The sequence below is a fragment of the Carassius auratus genome, chromosome 33 (assembly GCF_003368295.1).
Source record: "Carassius auratus strain Wakin chromosome 33, ASM336829v1, whole genome shotgun sequence".
In the NCBI taxonomy this organism is placed as follows: Eukaryota; Metazoa; Chordata; class Actinopteri; order Cypriniformes; family Cyprinidae; genus Carassius; species Carassius auratus.
This window is the reverse complement of record NC_039275.1, coordinates 437,967-452,258: the sequence shown is the minus strand read 5'-3', so window position 1 is coordinate 452,258 and position 14,292 is coordinate 437,967. Positions and strand designations below refer to the sequence as shown.

General features: G+C 43.8%; 1 protein-coding gene and 1 pseudogene across 1 annotated transcript in view; both read right to left on the bottom strand.

Moving 5' to 3' along the window:
* LOC113052806 (F-box/LRR-repeat protein 17-like) overlaps positions 1-3,974 on the bottom strand; it is a 70,557-nt pseudogene extending 66,583 nt beyond the window's left edge.
* A 143-nt stretch (positions 3,975-4,117) lies between these two features.
* The window catches only part of LOC113052805 (fibroin heavy chain-like), a 33,614-nt gene continuing 23,439 nt past the window's right edge, over positions 4,118-14,292 (bottom strand). Inside the window, exons 2-4 of the mRNA XM_026217264.1 lie at positions 10,616-10,753; positions 9,215-10,378; positions 4,118-4,188 (exon numbers count right to left, since the gene is read on the bottom strand). Of these exons, the coding sequence (XP_026073049.1) occupies positions 4,118-4,188; positions 9,215-10,378; positions 10,616-10,753 (1,373 nt within the window). The remainder of the gene's footprint in view (positions 4,189-9,214; positions 10,379-10,615; positions 10,754-14,292) is intronic.

Sequence of the window (14,292 nt, the reverse complement as noted above, 5' to 3'; positions counted from 1 at the left end):
TATAATTTATTTTATATTAATCTAAAAAAAATATAATGATTTGTTGTTTTGTTAAAGGTTTGCTGTACTTGTTTGTAGGGATTCAAAATGTTGCCAAACTTATTAATAATAATAATAATTATTATTATTATTATAAGAAATAAAAACTTAAATAAATTTTACTACTGTATTTTCAGTGTAAACTACAAACAAACCTAGTATTTAAAAAATATATATTATTAAGTACTACTGAAAAATGACCATCCTAATATTTATTTTTTATTAAACCACTGAACTTTTAATTTGACTTAAAATTGCAGGAAGCCTTTTTTATTATTATTATTATTTAGTGCTTCTCAAAACAAGTTTGGGAACATGTTTGCTACATGTTGAGTTCCCAAATGCTTTTCTTTTGATTAAACATGCACACAGTTTTATAGTAAACAAACCTGCTGGAGGCCGCTGAGGTCGATCTGTTTCCAGAACTGGAAGTCTAAGCAGAGATCACGCCAGTATTTACAGACCAGAGACGCACCCAGACATCTCTCCTTCACCGACAGGTGAGAAAACACCTGAGAACACAGCACACACGGGGTTAATCCACAGCTGTTCTGCACAAACACATGAATTCATTTATATGACGCTCCATGCAGATCAATCGTCACTATCATGCTGCTTTTACTTTTGTACAAAAAATAGTTGTGGTATTGTGTCGGGGCATTATTGACAAATAACTAATATATATAAATATATATATAACCATACTTCTCCAGCTGATTGATTAAATGAAGAATTGCAAACAGTGATTGTATTGCAAGTTTTCTGAAATGCTATGTATATTTGAGGTTTATTTTGGATTTTATGACATAAAATACATGTTATGAAAAGCCAAATATCTCAAAATTTGTGACCAGTGCATGAAAAAACATCACAATAATCCACACCCCTCCACACCACTCCATCAATTAATGTCTAGTAAAGTGAAAAATTGTGTTTGTGAGAAACAAATCCACCAAGAGGTTTTCAATTAAAATACGAGAAGACCATAATCCATAATAACGCTTCCTCCGGTGAAAAAGTGCATCTCCTGTGATGTCTCACACATAAAAATGATTTGTTTAGAGCTGTTTAAACGCTGCTTGATCTGTGCAGATTTCTCTCCTGATTCAGACCAGAACACGTTTTCACTGGAGGAAGTGTTATTACGGATTATAGACTGAGTTAAAATCATCTAAATGCTGGATTCGTTTCATCTTTTCTCTTCTCCAGATGTTCACTGACGGACTGCTGTGGATTATTGTGATGTTTTTATCAGACTCTCGTTCTGACGGCACCCATTCACTGCAGAGCATCCATTGATGAGACGCTGATGCGATGCTACATTTCTCCAAACCTGATGAAGACACAAACTCAGAGAAAGTCAGAGACCTTGAGCAGTATAGATGAGGGCAGCTGGTTTAATGTGGGACGTGTCTGTACTTTCAGCGCTCTTCGCCTCCTCCGAGCTCTCGTTTTGGGACAGCTGACAGCAGCAGGAGGAGGAGGAGGAGGAGGTTGTGGCGGAGCTTGCGTCTGTAAGCCGCCCCGCGCCGGATCCGTCCTCCTCCAAAGGACAGGAAGACGAAGAGGATGAAGGCAGTGAAGGAAGGAGGCAGCGGCGGTCTCCTCGCTCCTCTCCGTTCTCCATGGCCTCCTGGAAGGCACAGCGAGGCTGTTTGCGGGGCGTACACCGCTGCAGCTCAGCACACTTGCGCTTGCACACCATTTCCAAATAGTCCACGGCACAGAACAGCGCCGGGGGCCCGATCAGCTTGGAGAGCAGACTCCGACCCTGGCCTTCCCAAACGGCCAGCTCTCCCTGAGAGAGGAGGAACTTGGTGCACGCTTCGGGCGAGTTCAGCGAGACGTAGCGCTCGGCGAGTTTGGAAGCCGCTGCCACCGCGCTCTCGAAGGGCCAGTCCGTCCTCGACGCTCCCGATGAAGCACAGCATGCAGGGACCCTGAAGGAAGCAGTTCCTGCTCCTCTTCTTCTTCTTCTTGCACAGCTTCCGTGATTTCTTCTTCAGGCTGTAACCATTTTTGGAGAGGAAATGGCCCATATAGATGATTCACGGTGACTCTTGGAAAAACGAGAGAGGGAAATTACAAACAGAAAATGAGACTGAATACAAGCAGTAAAAACGTCATTATTTACAAGTTTACTTCATTTTTGTTACATGAAACAAATCAAATAGCTGTGAAACTGTGGAAGATCTGCTACTAGTGTAACATAACATCCTGATTATAGATTTATCCCACAACTTAATTTGCTGCCTCATTATAGTAAATCATGGCTAGGTTGTATTAATTATTTGATTTAATTAAAACATGGCAACGATTTACTAAAACAAGGGAACGAATTAACACAACATCACCTCAATTTATTAAAACAAGGGAACAAATTAGTACAACATGGCCTTGATTTAACAAAACAAGGGAAGAAATTAGTACAGCATGGCCAGAATTTATTAAAACAAGGGAAGTAATTACTAAAGTAAAGTCACGGTTTACTAAAACGAGCTAATTATTTTACAAACAAGGGAACCAAGTAATACAATATGCACAATGTAAAAAACTTGGTTGCACTTTATATTGAATATTAAGTGGCCTTAACTACTACTTACTTACATTTTAATTTAACATTTGGTGCAATGCACATATTGTGTACATGCATGTTTTTTTTTTGCATTGTATTTATATTGTCAAAATACCCACATGCAATTACACCTGTAATTTATTTATGTAATCACATTTATAATTACACTTTAACCCACCCTTAAACCTCCCATACCACCAAACCTGTCCCTGTTTTTTGCAGGTGGGACCAAAATCTTTTCATTTATTGTTTAACAGTCATTATCATTATAAGTGTTCCGGGTTTACAATATGTAGACATGTAAATGAATAAATATGTAAATTAAGCAGCATAACATGTCAACTTCTGACTCAATCATCCAATAGAGTGAGTTTGGGGCGGGGCTTTCAATTTGAGTGACCAGCGGCAGACAGGAGGCATGTTTGGGAAACTTGTTTGACAACAGTCATTATTTATGCAGTGCAGTCTGATGACAGGAAGTGTGTCAGAGGATTGAAGCTTTGTTATCTCTTCTAAATGAGTGACATTTACTGCAGGAATCAGATTGAACAGCAAATGTGCACTGAAAATTTGATTTTGACTCAATACCTCTACACAAAACTGTATCAAAGTATATTTGTGGCTGGTGCATCACGATACTCGTTACTCCAGGTGCCCCAAAATCATTCTGATAGAGCAATAATACTAAACTAGACACTTTATCCACAGGAAACACACACAGAAGTCATACACATAATTTTATAAACAAACTACTGCACCAGCATGAAGCAGAGGAAGATCAATACTGAATGTCCATCCATCTGCTAAGTTAACAAATAAACAAGTGTAAATATATAAATACTATGAACATATAATCCATTCGTACTATGGTCTACATCGATATCATAACTGGTATCACCACGGTACTTTCTGCATGATAACGAGTAAACAGAACAGCAGGCTTGTGTTACACGCCTCAGATATCTAGGTATAACGTGTGAGTGAAGCTCTATGGTGGTGTTATCTCTCAGCATGAATGGTATAAACATTCACAAACACTGAAAGCCACTGCTGTCACTGCTTCCACACGGCTGTACGGAGCAGCTGACCGCTCGCCACTGACTGTTGTTGTGTTTCATTGAGTGATAGCGGCAGACGACGCCATTAAACTCCCTCGTGAGAAACGAAGCAAACAGCGAATATCTCTCATAATAAAGCCTCCCAATCCTCACCAGCTCACGCGGCCCTCAGCACCTCCTTCCCGCGCTCTCATAGTCCCCGCCACATACAAACAGAAGCGAACGCACCGCAAACGCTCTCTCGCTGTGTCAAGCTGCTACAATGTTTCAAAACACTTCCGGATTTCAAATAAAAGAGGAAGTCCCACCCACGGCTCCAGATGAGAACGGGCGTTCATTGGCCAGATCATCTGTCTGCATGGACGCGATGGCCAATCACCTGTGCCATAAAGGGAAATCTTTGAATACGACTATAACATTTGTAAACACTCTCGATGCGAATGTGTCAGTGTTGCCAGGTCTGCGTGTTGAAGCAACCCCAATAACGTGATACTTTGAGCAATCCATGAGCAGATCCTGCAGAGCAGAAGAAGAGAGAACGAACAGACAGCACTGGACATCTGACAAACAGCAGCTCACTGATTCATGAACACTGAGCCGAACACACGACTCAACTCAATCATTCTCGATTTATCAACTCAACACATTTCACCTGTTTGGTGTTCATCTGCTCTTTTTACATTGACTGTCACTCTATACAGTATTATACATCTATACATTCAGATACAACAATCATTTCTCAAACATTTATTACAATGATATATATATATATATATATATATATATATATATATATATATATATATATATATATATATATATATATATATTACAGTTTTTTTCAGTCGCTAACAAGCATTTGTCCAAGCAGTTGTCACATTTTCAAAACTCTAAACACAATTAGCACAGCATCTGTCTATTGTGGCCATACCATTCACACATTTCATGTCGTTTTCACACAATATGAGGTCATTGAACACATTTCCACAATGCTTACATTTTCTGAACAGACAAGCTATACCTCCCAACAAAATTATGGATCGTTTTGGTAGTATTTACAAATGTTAACACACAACATCCCACAATAGCAAAAACAATGTTCCAAACCTTAGATATAGTATAAAAACCTCTGCTTCTGCAATGATATCAGTTCAAAAACAATATATCTTAGCTGATTTATTTTGTGTAAATTGGGCCAACCACAACTGATTGCAATCTGGCTTAGACTCAATGGCAGGGGTTATTTTTTTCTATTACATTGACACTTATACAATAAAAGGAGGACTTTGAAGAGTGATATTTTTGGAAACAGAAAAGACAAACACTGTAATGTATGGACGAGGAAGAGTAAGAGCAAGGGGCCCAGGGAGAAGAGCAGGCCCAGTGAGAGATGCAGTGAGAGGAGCAGGAGCAGTGAGAGGAGCAGGAGTAGTAAGAGGAGCAGTGAGAGGAGCAGGAGCAGTAAGAGGAGCAGTGAGAGGAGCAGGAGCAGTGAGAGGAGCAGTGAGAGATGCAGTGAGAGGAGCAGTGAGAGGAGCAGGAGCAGTGAGAGATGCAGTGAGAGGAGCAGTGAGAGGAGCAGGAGCAGTGAGAGGAGCAGGAGCAGTGAGAGATGCAGTGAGAGGAGCAGTGAGAGGAGCAGGAGCAGTGAGAGGAGCAGGTGCAGTGAGAGGAGCAGTAAGAGGAGCAGGAGCAGTGAGAGGAGCAGTGAGAGGAGCAGGAGCAGTGAGAGAAGCAGGAGCAGTGAGAGGAGCAGGAGCAGTGAGAGGAGCAGGAGCAGTGAGAGGAGCAGTTAGAGGAGCAGTGAGAGGAGCAGGAGCAGTGAGAGGAGCAATGAGAGGAGCAGGAGCAGTGAGAGGAGCAGTGAGAGGAGCAGTGAGAGGAGCAGGAGCAGTGAGAGATGCAGTGAGAGGAGCAGTGAGAGGAGCAGGAGCAGTGAGAGGAGCAGGTGCAGTGAGAGGAGCAGTAAGAGGAGCAGTAAGAGGAACAGGAGCAGTGAGAGGAGCAGTGAGAGGAGCAGGAGCAGTGAGAGAAGCAGGAGCAGTGAGAGGAGCAGGAGCAGTGAGAGGAGCAGTTAGAGGAGCAGTGAGAGGAGCAGTGAGAGGAGCAGGAGCAGTAAGAGGAGCAGTGAGAGGAGCAGTGAGAGGAGCAGGAGCAGTGAGAGGAGCAGTGAGAGGAGCAGGAGCAGTGAGAGGAGCAATGAGAGGAGCAGGAGCAGTGAGAGGAGCAGTGAGAGGAGCAGTGAGAAGTGCAGGAGCAGTGAGAGGAGCAGTGAGAGGAGCAGGAGCAGTGAGAGAAGCAGGAGCAGTGAGAGGAGCAGTGAGAGGAGCAGGAGCAGTGAGAGGAGCAGGAGCAGTGACAGGAGCAGTGAGAGGAGCAGGTGCAGTGAGAGGAGCAGTGAGAGGAGCAGGAGCAGTGAGAGGAGCAGTGAGAGGAGCAGGAGCAGTGAGAGGAGCAGTGAGAGGAGCAGTGAGAAGTGCAGGAGCAGTGAGAGGAGCAGTGAGAAGTGCAGGAGCAGTGAGAAGTGCAGGAGCAGTGAGAGGAGCAGTGAGAGGAGCAGTGAGAGGAGCAGTGAGAGGAGCAGGTGCAGTGAGAGGAGCAGTGAGAGGAGCAGGTGCAGTAAGAGGAGCAGTGAGAGGAGCAGGAGCAGTGAGAGGAGCAGTGAGAGGAGCAGGAGCAGTGACAGGAGCAGTGAGAGGAGCAGGTGCAGTGAGAGGAGCAGTGAGAGGAGCAGGTGCAGTAAGAGGAGCAGTGAGAGGAGCAGGAGCAGTGAGAGGAGCAGTGAGAGGAGCAGGAGCAGTGAGAGGAGCAGTAAGAGGAGCAGTGAGAGGAGCAGCAGGAGCAGTGAGAGATTGTTTTTATTTTACCCCCCCCCCCTTTTTTTATTCTGGCCTTTTTGCTGTTGTTGTTTTTTTGTTCAGAATGCTCTTATGTGTTTTATGGATATTTTGTTCACTGTAAGCAATACTGTCAAACCTTTTCTGTTCTATCATACCGTGTTTCTACTGTACCTCCTGCAGTAAACAGTAAAGGAAAAAAAATAGCTTTTTACTGGAATGCTTGAATGTGAACATTACTGTACATTTGGACATCCAGTTTCGAAAGAATAGTCGAAAGTCAGAGCTAGTCTGTAGATTTGAGTTAGTAGACAGATTTCATAGAAAAACACAGTGTATGATGGTTATGATTTTTTAGCTTCATACTATGATTCCATCCAGTCGGAGGAGAAAAAAAATATTTTAAACCATGTTTTCATTTGCCATGCATCTGCAAACAAGGCACATACTTCTGCATGAGTTGTGATTGGAAGGACTTTAAGTCTGGTAGTGTCCTCAGTCGTGTTGTGTAGTTTTAACTTTGTGACTGTTTACTAAGTCTAAATGGTAAGTTTATGACTAGCATTTTAAAACACTATGCATCTCATCATTCATTTCTACCATCTTTATTTGACCCTCTAACTTTAGCACTCACTATTCTAATTCTATTCTTAAAAAAAACTACTTTACTAATCTTTTTGTATTCTATTTTATTTTCATTATTTTATTATGCAATTGTGTGTGTGTGTGTATATATATATATATATATAAGACCTCGAACACTAACTAGCTTGCTCTATTCTGTTTCTATTCTACCCGTTTTCTTTTTATTATATTTAACAGCCCTTGCTACGTGTACTTTAAGCTAAATGAGACTTTTATACTTCGTTGTAATGATGTACAAACTTCATATTCATCAGGAAGGAGGCAGGAACCGGTAAACAATCAAATAGAAACTTTATTGAAAAACTAAAGACAAAAAAAAGCGTGATTCACCCCCTCACGGACGACCGATGCACACAAATAAAAACCAAACACAACTAAAACCCAGGCCTGGTCCTGTCTCATCGCTCCAGTTTTATATCCTTCCATCTCCTCCGTGGGACTCGAGACCGGTGGGTCAAGCAGGTGCTCATCTTCAATTACTCCACCGGCCACCCCTCGTTCCCACGGCTCTCGGCCCCACTCGTCACATTTGTAAACAATGAAAACGTAATCTGAATCTCCATAAAGTTGGTCCGCAGCAGGAAGAATGAAGTTCTCTAAAACTTCCTGGTATACGGCTGCATTGACCTTGGACATCAGAAAACACAGTGGACCAACAGCAGCAGATGACATGGCACCACAAACCATCACTGACTGTAGAAATTTTACACTGGACCTCAAGCAACGTGGATTATGTGCCTCTCCTCCCTTCCTCCAGACTCTGGGACCCTGATTTCGAAAGGAAATGCTAAATTTACTTTTCACCAGAGAACATAACTTTGGACCACTCAGCAGAAGTCCAGTCCTTTTCTAAACGAGATGCTTCTGATGCTGTCTGTTGTTCAAGAGTGGCTTGACAAGGAACGCGACAGCTGAAACCCATGTCTTTCATACATCTGTGTGTAGTGGTTCTTGAAGCACTGACTCCAGCTGCAGTCCACCCTTTGTGAATCTCCCCCACTTTTTTGAATGGGTTTTGTTTCACAATCCTCTCCAGGGTGCAGTAATCCCTATTGTTTGTGCACTTCTCTTTTTTTCTCCAATCACATATTTTCCTTCCCTTCTCCTGTCTATTAATGTAGTTGGATACAGAGCACTGTGAACAGCCAGTCTCTTTTGCAATGACCTTTTGGGTCTTGCCCTCCTTGTGCAAGGTGTCAATGGTCATCTTTTGGTCTTCCCCATGATTGTGTAGCCGGCAAAACTAGACTGAGAGACCATTTTAAAAAGGGCCTTTGCAGGTGTTTTGTGTAAATTGCTAATTAGAGTGTGGTAGATATTCTAGTTATATGACCAGCACCTGTACAGGTTAAGTTGTTGGTTTGTAGTGGTATTAGCGGAGAGAATAAAGAGCACGGACACCCAAAAGCAGTTGAAATGTGAGTTCCTTTTTATTTGAGGGAAGGGGGAAACTGAGCAAGACTGGCTACTTCACTGACCGCTTACCTGACCCGAGCCGCTTCCCTGACCCAATCCGCTTCCCTGACCCGAGCCAGAACCGCTTCCCTGACCAGCGCCGCTTCCCTGACCCTGTCCAGCGCCGCTTCCCTGACCCTGACCAGCGCCGCTTCCCTGACCAGCGCCGCTTCCCTGACCAGCGCCGCTTCCCTGACCCGCGCCGCTTCCCTGACCCGCGCCGCTTCCCTGACCGCTTCCCTGGCCCTGACCAGCGCCGCTTCCCTGACCCGCGCCGCTTCCCTGACCGCTTCCCTGGCCCTGACCAGCGCCGCTTCCCTGGCCCTGTCCAGCGCCGCTTCCCTGACCGCTTCCCTGGCCAGCGCCGCTTCCCTGACCGCTTCCCTGGCCAGCGCCGCTTCCCTGACCGCTTCCCTGGCCAGCGCCGCTTCCCTGACCGCTTCCCTGGCCAGCGCCGCTTCCCTGACCGCTTCCCTGGCCAGCGCCGCTTCCCTGACCGCTTCCCTGGCCAGCGCCGCTTCCCTGACCGCTTCCCTGGCCAGCGCCGCTTCCCTGACCGCTTCCCTGGCCAGCGCCGCTTCCCTGACCGCTTCCCTGGCCAGCGCCGCTTCCCTGGCCCTGTCCAGTGACCCTTGCCTGGCCGCTTCCCTGACCCTGTCCAGAGCCCCTTCCCTGGCCGCTTCCCTGACCCTGTCCAGAGCCCCTTCCCTTACCTTTTCCCTGACCAGACCCACTTCCCTGGCCGATGCCCTGACCAGACCCACTTCCCTGGCCGATGCCCTGACCGATGCCCTGACCACTTCCCTGGCCGATGCCCTGACCGCTTCCCTGGCCAGCGCCGCTTCCCTGACCGCTTCCCTGGCCAGCGCCGCTTCCCTGGCCAAAGCCGCTTCCCTGGCCGAATCCACTACCCTGGCCAAAGCCACTTCCTTGACCGAAGCCACTACCCTGGCCAAAGCCGCTTCCTTGACCCTGGCCAAAGCCGCTTCCTTGACCGAAGCCACTACCCTGGCCGAAGCCGCTTCCTTGACCAAAGCCGCTTCCCTGGCCCTGACCGAAGCCACTACCCTGACCAAAGCCGCTTCCTTGACCGAAGCCGCTTCCCTGGCCCTGACCGAAGCCACTACCCTGACCAAAGCCGCTTCCTTGACCGAAGCCGCTTCCCTGGCCCTGACCGAAGCCACTACCCTGACCAAAGCCGCTTCCTTGACCGAAGCCGCTTCCCTGGCCCTGGCCGAAGCCACTACCCTGGCCAAAGCCACTTCCTTGACCCTGGCCAAAACCGCTTCCCTGGCCCTGACCGAAGCCACTACCCTGACCAAAGCCGCTTCCTTTACCGAAGCCGCTTCCCTGGCCCGGACCGAAACCACTACCCTGACCAAAGCCGCTTCCTTGACCGAAGCCGCTTCCCTGGCCCTGACCGAAGCCACTACCCTGGCCAAAGCCACTTCCTTGACCGAAGCCGCTTCCCTGGCCCTGACCGAAGCCACTACCCTGGCCAAAGCCACTTCCTTGACCGAAGCCACTTCCCTGGCCCTGACCGAAGCCACTACCCTGGCCAAAGCCACTTCCTTGACCGAAGCCACTTCCCTGGCCCAAGCCGCTTCCTTGACCCTGGCCACTCGCTTGACCCTGGCCGCTTGGTTCACCGCATGCACGGCCACTGGCGCTTGGGCAACACTTCTGTGTGGCAGGACACTGACCATCATGGACACAGCTTTCAGGAGACAGTGGAATGTTCTTTGGGTCGGGACATTGACCTGGTTTCACTGTATGGACACAGATAGTCAGCTTTAGTTTGTACATAGACTAACTGCCACATCAATATTCAGCACAAAACAGCAACTTCTACCTACAAAAAAAGGCTTTCGTCCAAGGATTATGCTGGTTTATTTTGTAAAGCCACCAAGTGTTTAAAAGCAGGGTTCAATTTTTACACCTACTTTAGACAAGTATAAGAGGCAAAGTTTATTTTTCCATTAACTGACCAAAACAATAACAAATACCTGTATATGGAGCTGTACAGTAATTTCCACAGCCATTGCTGCAGCACTTCTCATTGTTGGGACAGTTGGAGTCACTCTTACAGGAACTGCTACATGATACATTTCCAGATGATTGAGGTGGACACTTTCCTGGCTTTACTGTTATACAGACATATGACAAGACTCACTGAATGCGAAAGATTTACATTTACTCAGTTACAAAACCCTTCAGTCTCTGCGTAACCTCAATTCAATCCATTATGGATTTAAAAGGGTTCCATCTATTTGTGCTATAGTCGGATCTTGCTACCTCCCATTAAAAACAGTGAGGAACAATTAGTCAACAAAGAACTAGAAGTTATGATGGTGTACACATACCACAAACCTAAACAAAAGTGTAGATGCATTAAATGTTGCGGTTCAGCTTAAGCAATGACACAATATTGATGTTAAGGACCTTTTAAAACCCATTCATGCAGTCAGAGACTGAGCATCACAAATTTCTACATTTCTTTAGACCATGTAATGAAGTAACAAGATCTTCTCACCTGTTGTTTTTCCAGCATCTGTTATACTCAAATATCCGAACAGACAAAATAAAACAATCATCAAGCAACACACACGAGCAGTCATCCTCCCGACCTGTGCTCTCACAATGATCTCTGCTGGAAAAAGCACTGAACTGGTGTGTCTTAGAGAGCTGCCAACAAAGCGCAGAAAACTACAACGAATAAACGTGTTGCTGTAACATCAGCCACTGTAAATGGGTTTTTAAAGATCCAAGGAGATCAGGTCAACTCCAAACCTGATCAAACTCACCTGCTTGTAGCTTTCCAGTAATCTGAAAGAAAGACCTGGATTAGCTTGTTCAGGTGTGTTTGATTGGGGTTGGACGAGATGAATGCTGCGTTCAAACCATGTCATAATAATTAAATTAGCCTAATTACGAGAGGATTGTGCATTTCTGTGGCGACGCTACCAACTGCGAAATTATTGACTTCAAACTTTGTTTTTCCTTTTTTTTAAAAAAAAAAAACAGGCCCACCTCACAAACTGTCTCTGTTTAATATTCTATTCTGCAAGTTTAGGTTGTTCCATCCCAATAAGATGTTTATATTAACAAATATAAAACATGACTCGGCATTCAGATTTTCAATTTTTTGAGACAGGGTTGCTGGATTTGCCTACAGCCAGCAGCAGACCCGGAGTTGCTGCTTTATGTGTAGGAATATGATTCATTTGATCATGCAATAATTTATTGGCTGCTTCAGAACTCATTAACTGTGACTCCAAGTCAGATTGTCTGTGTGATAGAGTTAAATTTAGGTTTCATTTTCACTGGACATTGTCAATAATGTACCAGTGGGCCCTGTTTGAAATTGTTTAATGTGTTTAATTGTTTAATGCATAGTCTTCACTGTAAAATAAAATATACAAACCAATATTTAGACACCTTCAACATGTCTCACATTGTCACAGTTTGTATGATTTAGAAATTGTTAATAAAATATGACAAGAACTCTGTGTTAGAAAACAAATTCATCTTGATGATGTCAACTAACTTCGATAGAAAGGTATGTAATGGATTACAATCAACCAAAACTTCAGACAACTGTTAGTTTGACAATATTTACACAACTATTAATACTGAAAAGATTGCATTAGCAATGAAAAGAAACACGTAAGCAAAACATGGTCACGTCAAAGTGTCTGAATAATTTTTGGCCCTGAATTTATTTTTTTAATCAATTTCACTGGTAGTCTACAGTATGAAGAACTTCTGGGTATAATATGACACCGTTCGTTAAATAAATTAACTATAGTGTCCTGCACCTAGTAAAACAATATAAACAATTATATCTGGTGTCTGAAATTTTTTTAGTTTGACTGTGCATTAATTCTTGTTAAAACTACAAAGTAATTCAGTCAAGAGCACAGAGTGATATCTTTCTTTTATTTTCTTGGATGAACATTAAAGACACTGACAGCAGAGCTAGTAAATTAGGCGCGGTCACTTTAAGAGACAATGCATCTGTTATAATGATACACATCTGATATCTTTCTCAACTGCTTACTTTCACTTAAGACATAACCAACATTTTTTTCGAACACACTTTCCAAGACTGGTATTTTGACATATTGTGTATGTATTTGTCGGTACAAGAGAGTGTTTAAACACTTTGAGACACGTCTCTGCGTGTGCCCTGACTTGACTTGACTCACCAACATCAGGTACATATATTAATACCAACAAGGCACAAATGGCAAAAACTACTTATACCAAACAATGATGGACACATGACATGAACCAACCAATGAAAAACTAAACACATTACTAAAGCAACCAATGAACAGACAGAACTGATAATCACATGACAAGACAATAACCAATGAGAACATGGCACATAAACAAGGCAGAGATACATGAGGGCAAGGGAAGCATGACACAAACAGCAACAAAATAAAAGACATGAAAACATGAACATGACATAAACCCACATAACATTTTGTTACATTATAATCCTCTACATCCGCTACGTTCTCAGGCAATTTGCTAATACCTAGGACATCAAAATCAGTGTGAAAGTGCAAAATCTAGCGACCAGGGAACAATTGCAGGAACACTTTACCCCTGTAATTGCCGGAATGGCAGTGTGAAAGGGGCTTTAGGTAAACCAGAACTGGGAATACTTCCCATAACACCTGATGTACTTGCTACATCATTAGAAGAATGGCATCTACGCTAATATTAGTCTGTTTCTCTCTTGTTCCGAGGTCACCGTAGCCACCAGTTCCAGTACGTATCCAGACCAGATGGTGGATCAGCACCTAGAAAGGACCTCTACTGCCCTGAAAGACAGCGGAGACCAGGACAACTAGAGCCCCAGATAAAGATCCCCTGTAAAGACCTTGTCTCAGAGGAGCACCAGGACAAGACCACAGGAAACAGATGATTCTTCTGCACAATCTGACTTTGCTGCAGCCTGGAATTGAACTACTGGTTTCGTCTGGTCAGAGGAGAACTGGCAGAGTCGAAACCAGCTCATTCAAGTCCGAGTCAAGACAGAGACCAGAGAGATCTTCAAGAGCATGTAAAATGTTTGGTGGAAACAAAAAAATTGGCACCATACTCAGTATATTAAATATAACATGGCATGTACACTGTATTTTATTTACTTGATATAGGTTTAAATAATATTATCAGTTAAGGGTAAAAATGCCACATATCACAGAACGTTTATGTTTTTTGTTTTTTTTTTAGTTTTACTGCACACAAACTATTTGTGGCTATTATATGCAAACTGAATAATAGATGATGTAATACGGTTTAAAAAGTTAAGTGTTAAGTTCATTAGAAATCCTGATCTGAGTCCTGCTGCCTCTGCACTAACGTTACGCTAACATCTCACATCACAAGAAAATCCCCAATCATTGAACGTGTCGATCATATATCAAATTAAAGAAATATTAACATACAGTAATAGTCATGAGATATTTTGATTGGGACTCAAGCGGCCTCTGGAATAAGTCCAATTCCTAATATGTTCGAGTCTGAGTCAATACAGAGTCAAAATGCACACGAGTTGTGTCAAGTATTTATGCACAGTGGTAATATTTGTATAATTTATGCAGAATTTGAAGTTAAGAGAATTTTAAGTTTTGGAGAATTTTTGGTGTTTGGTTCAAGACATAACTGT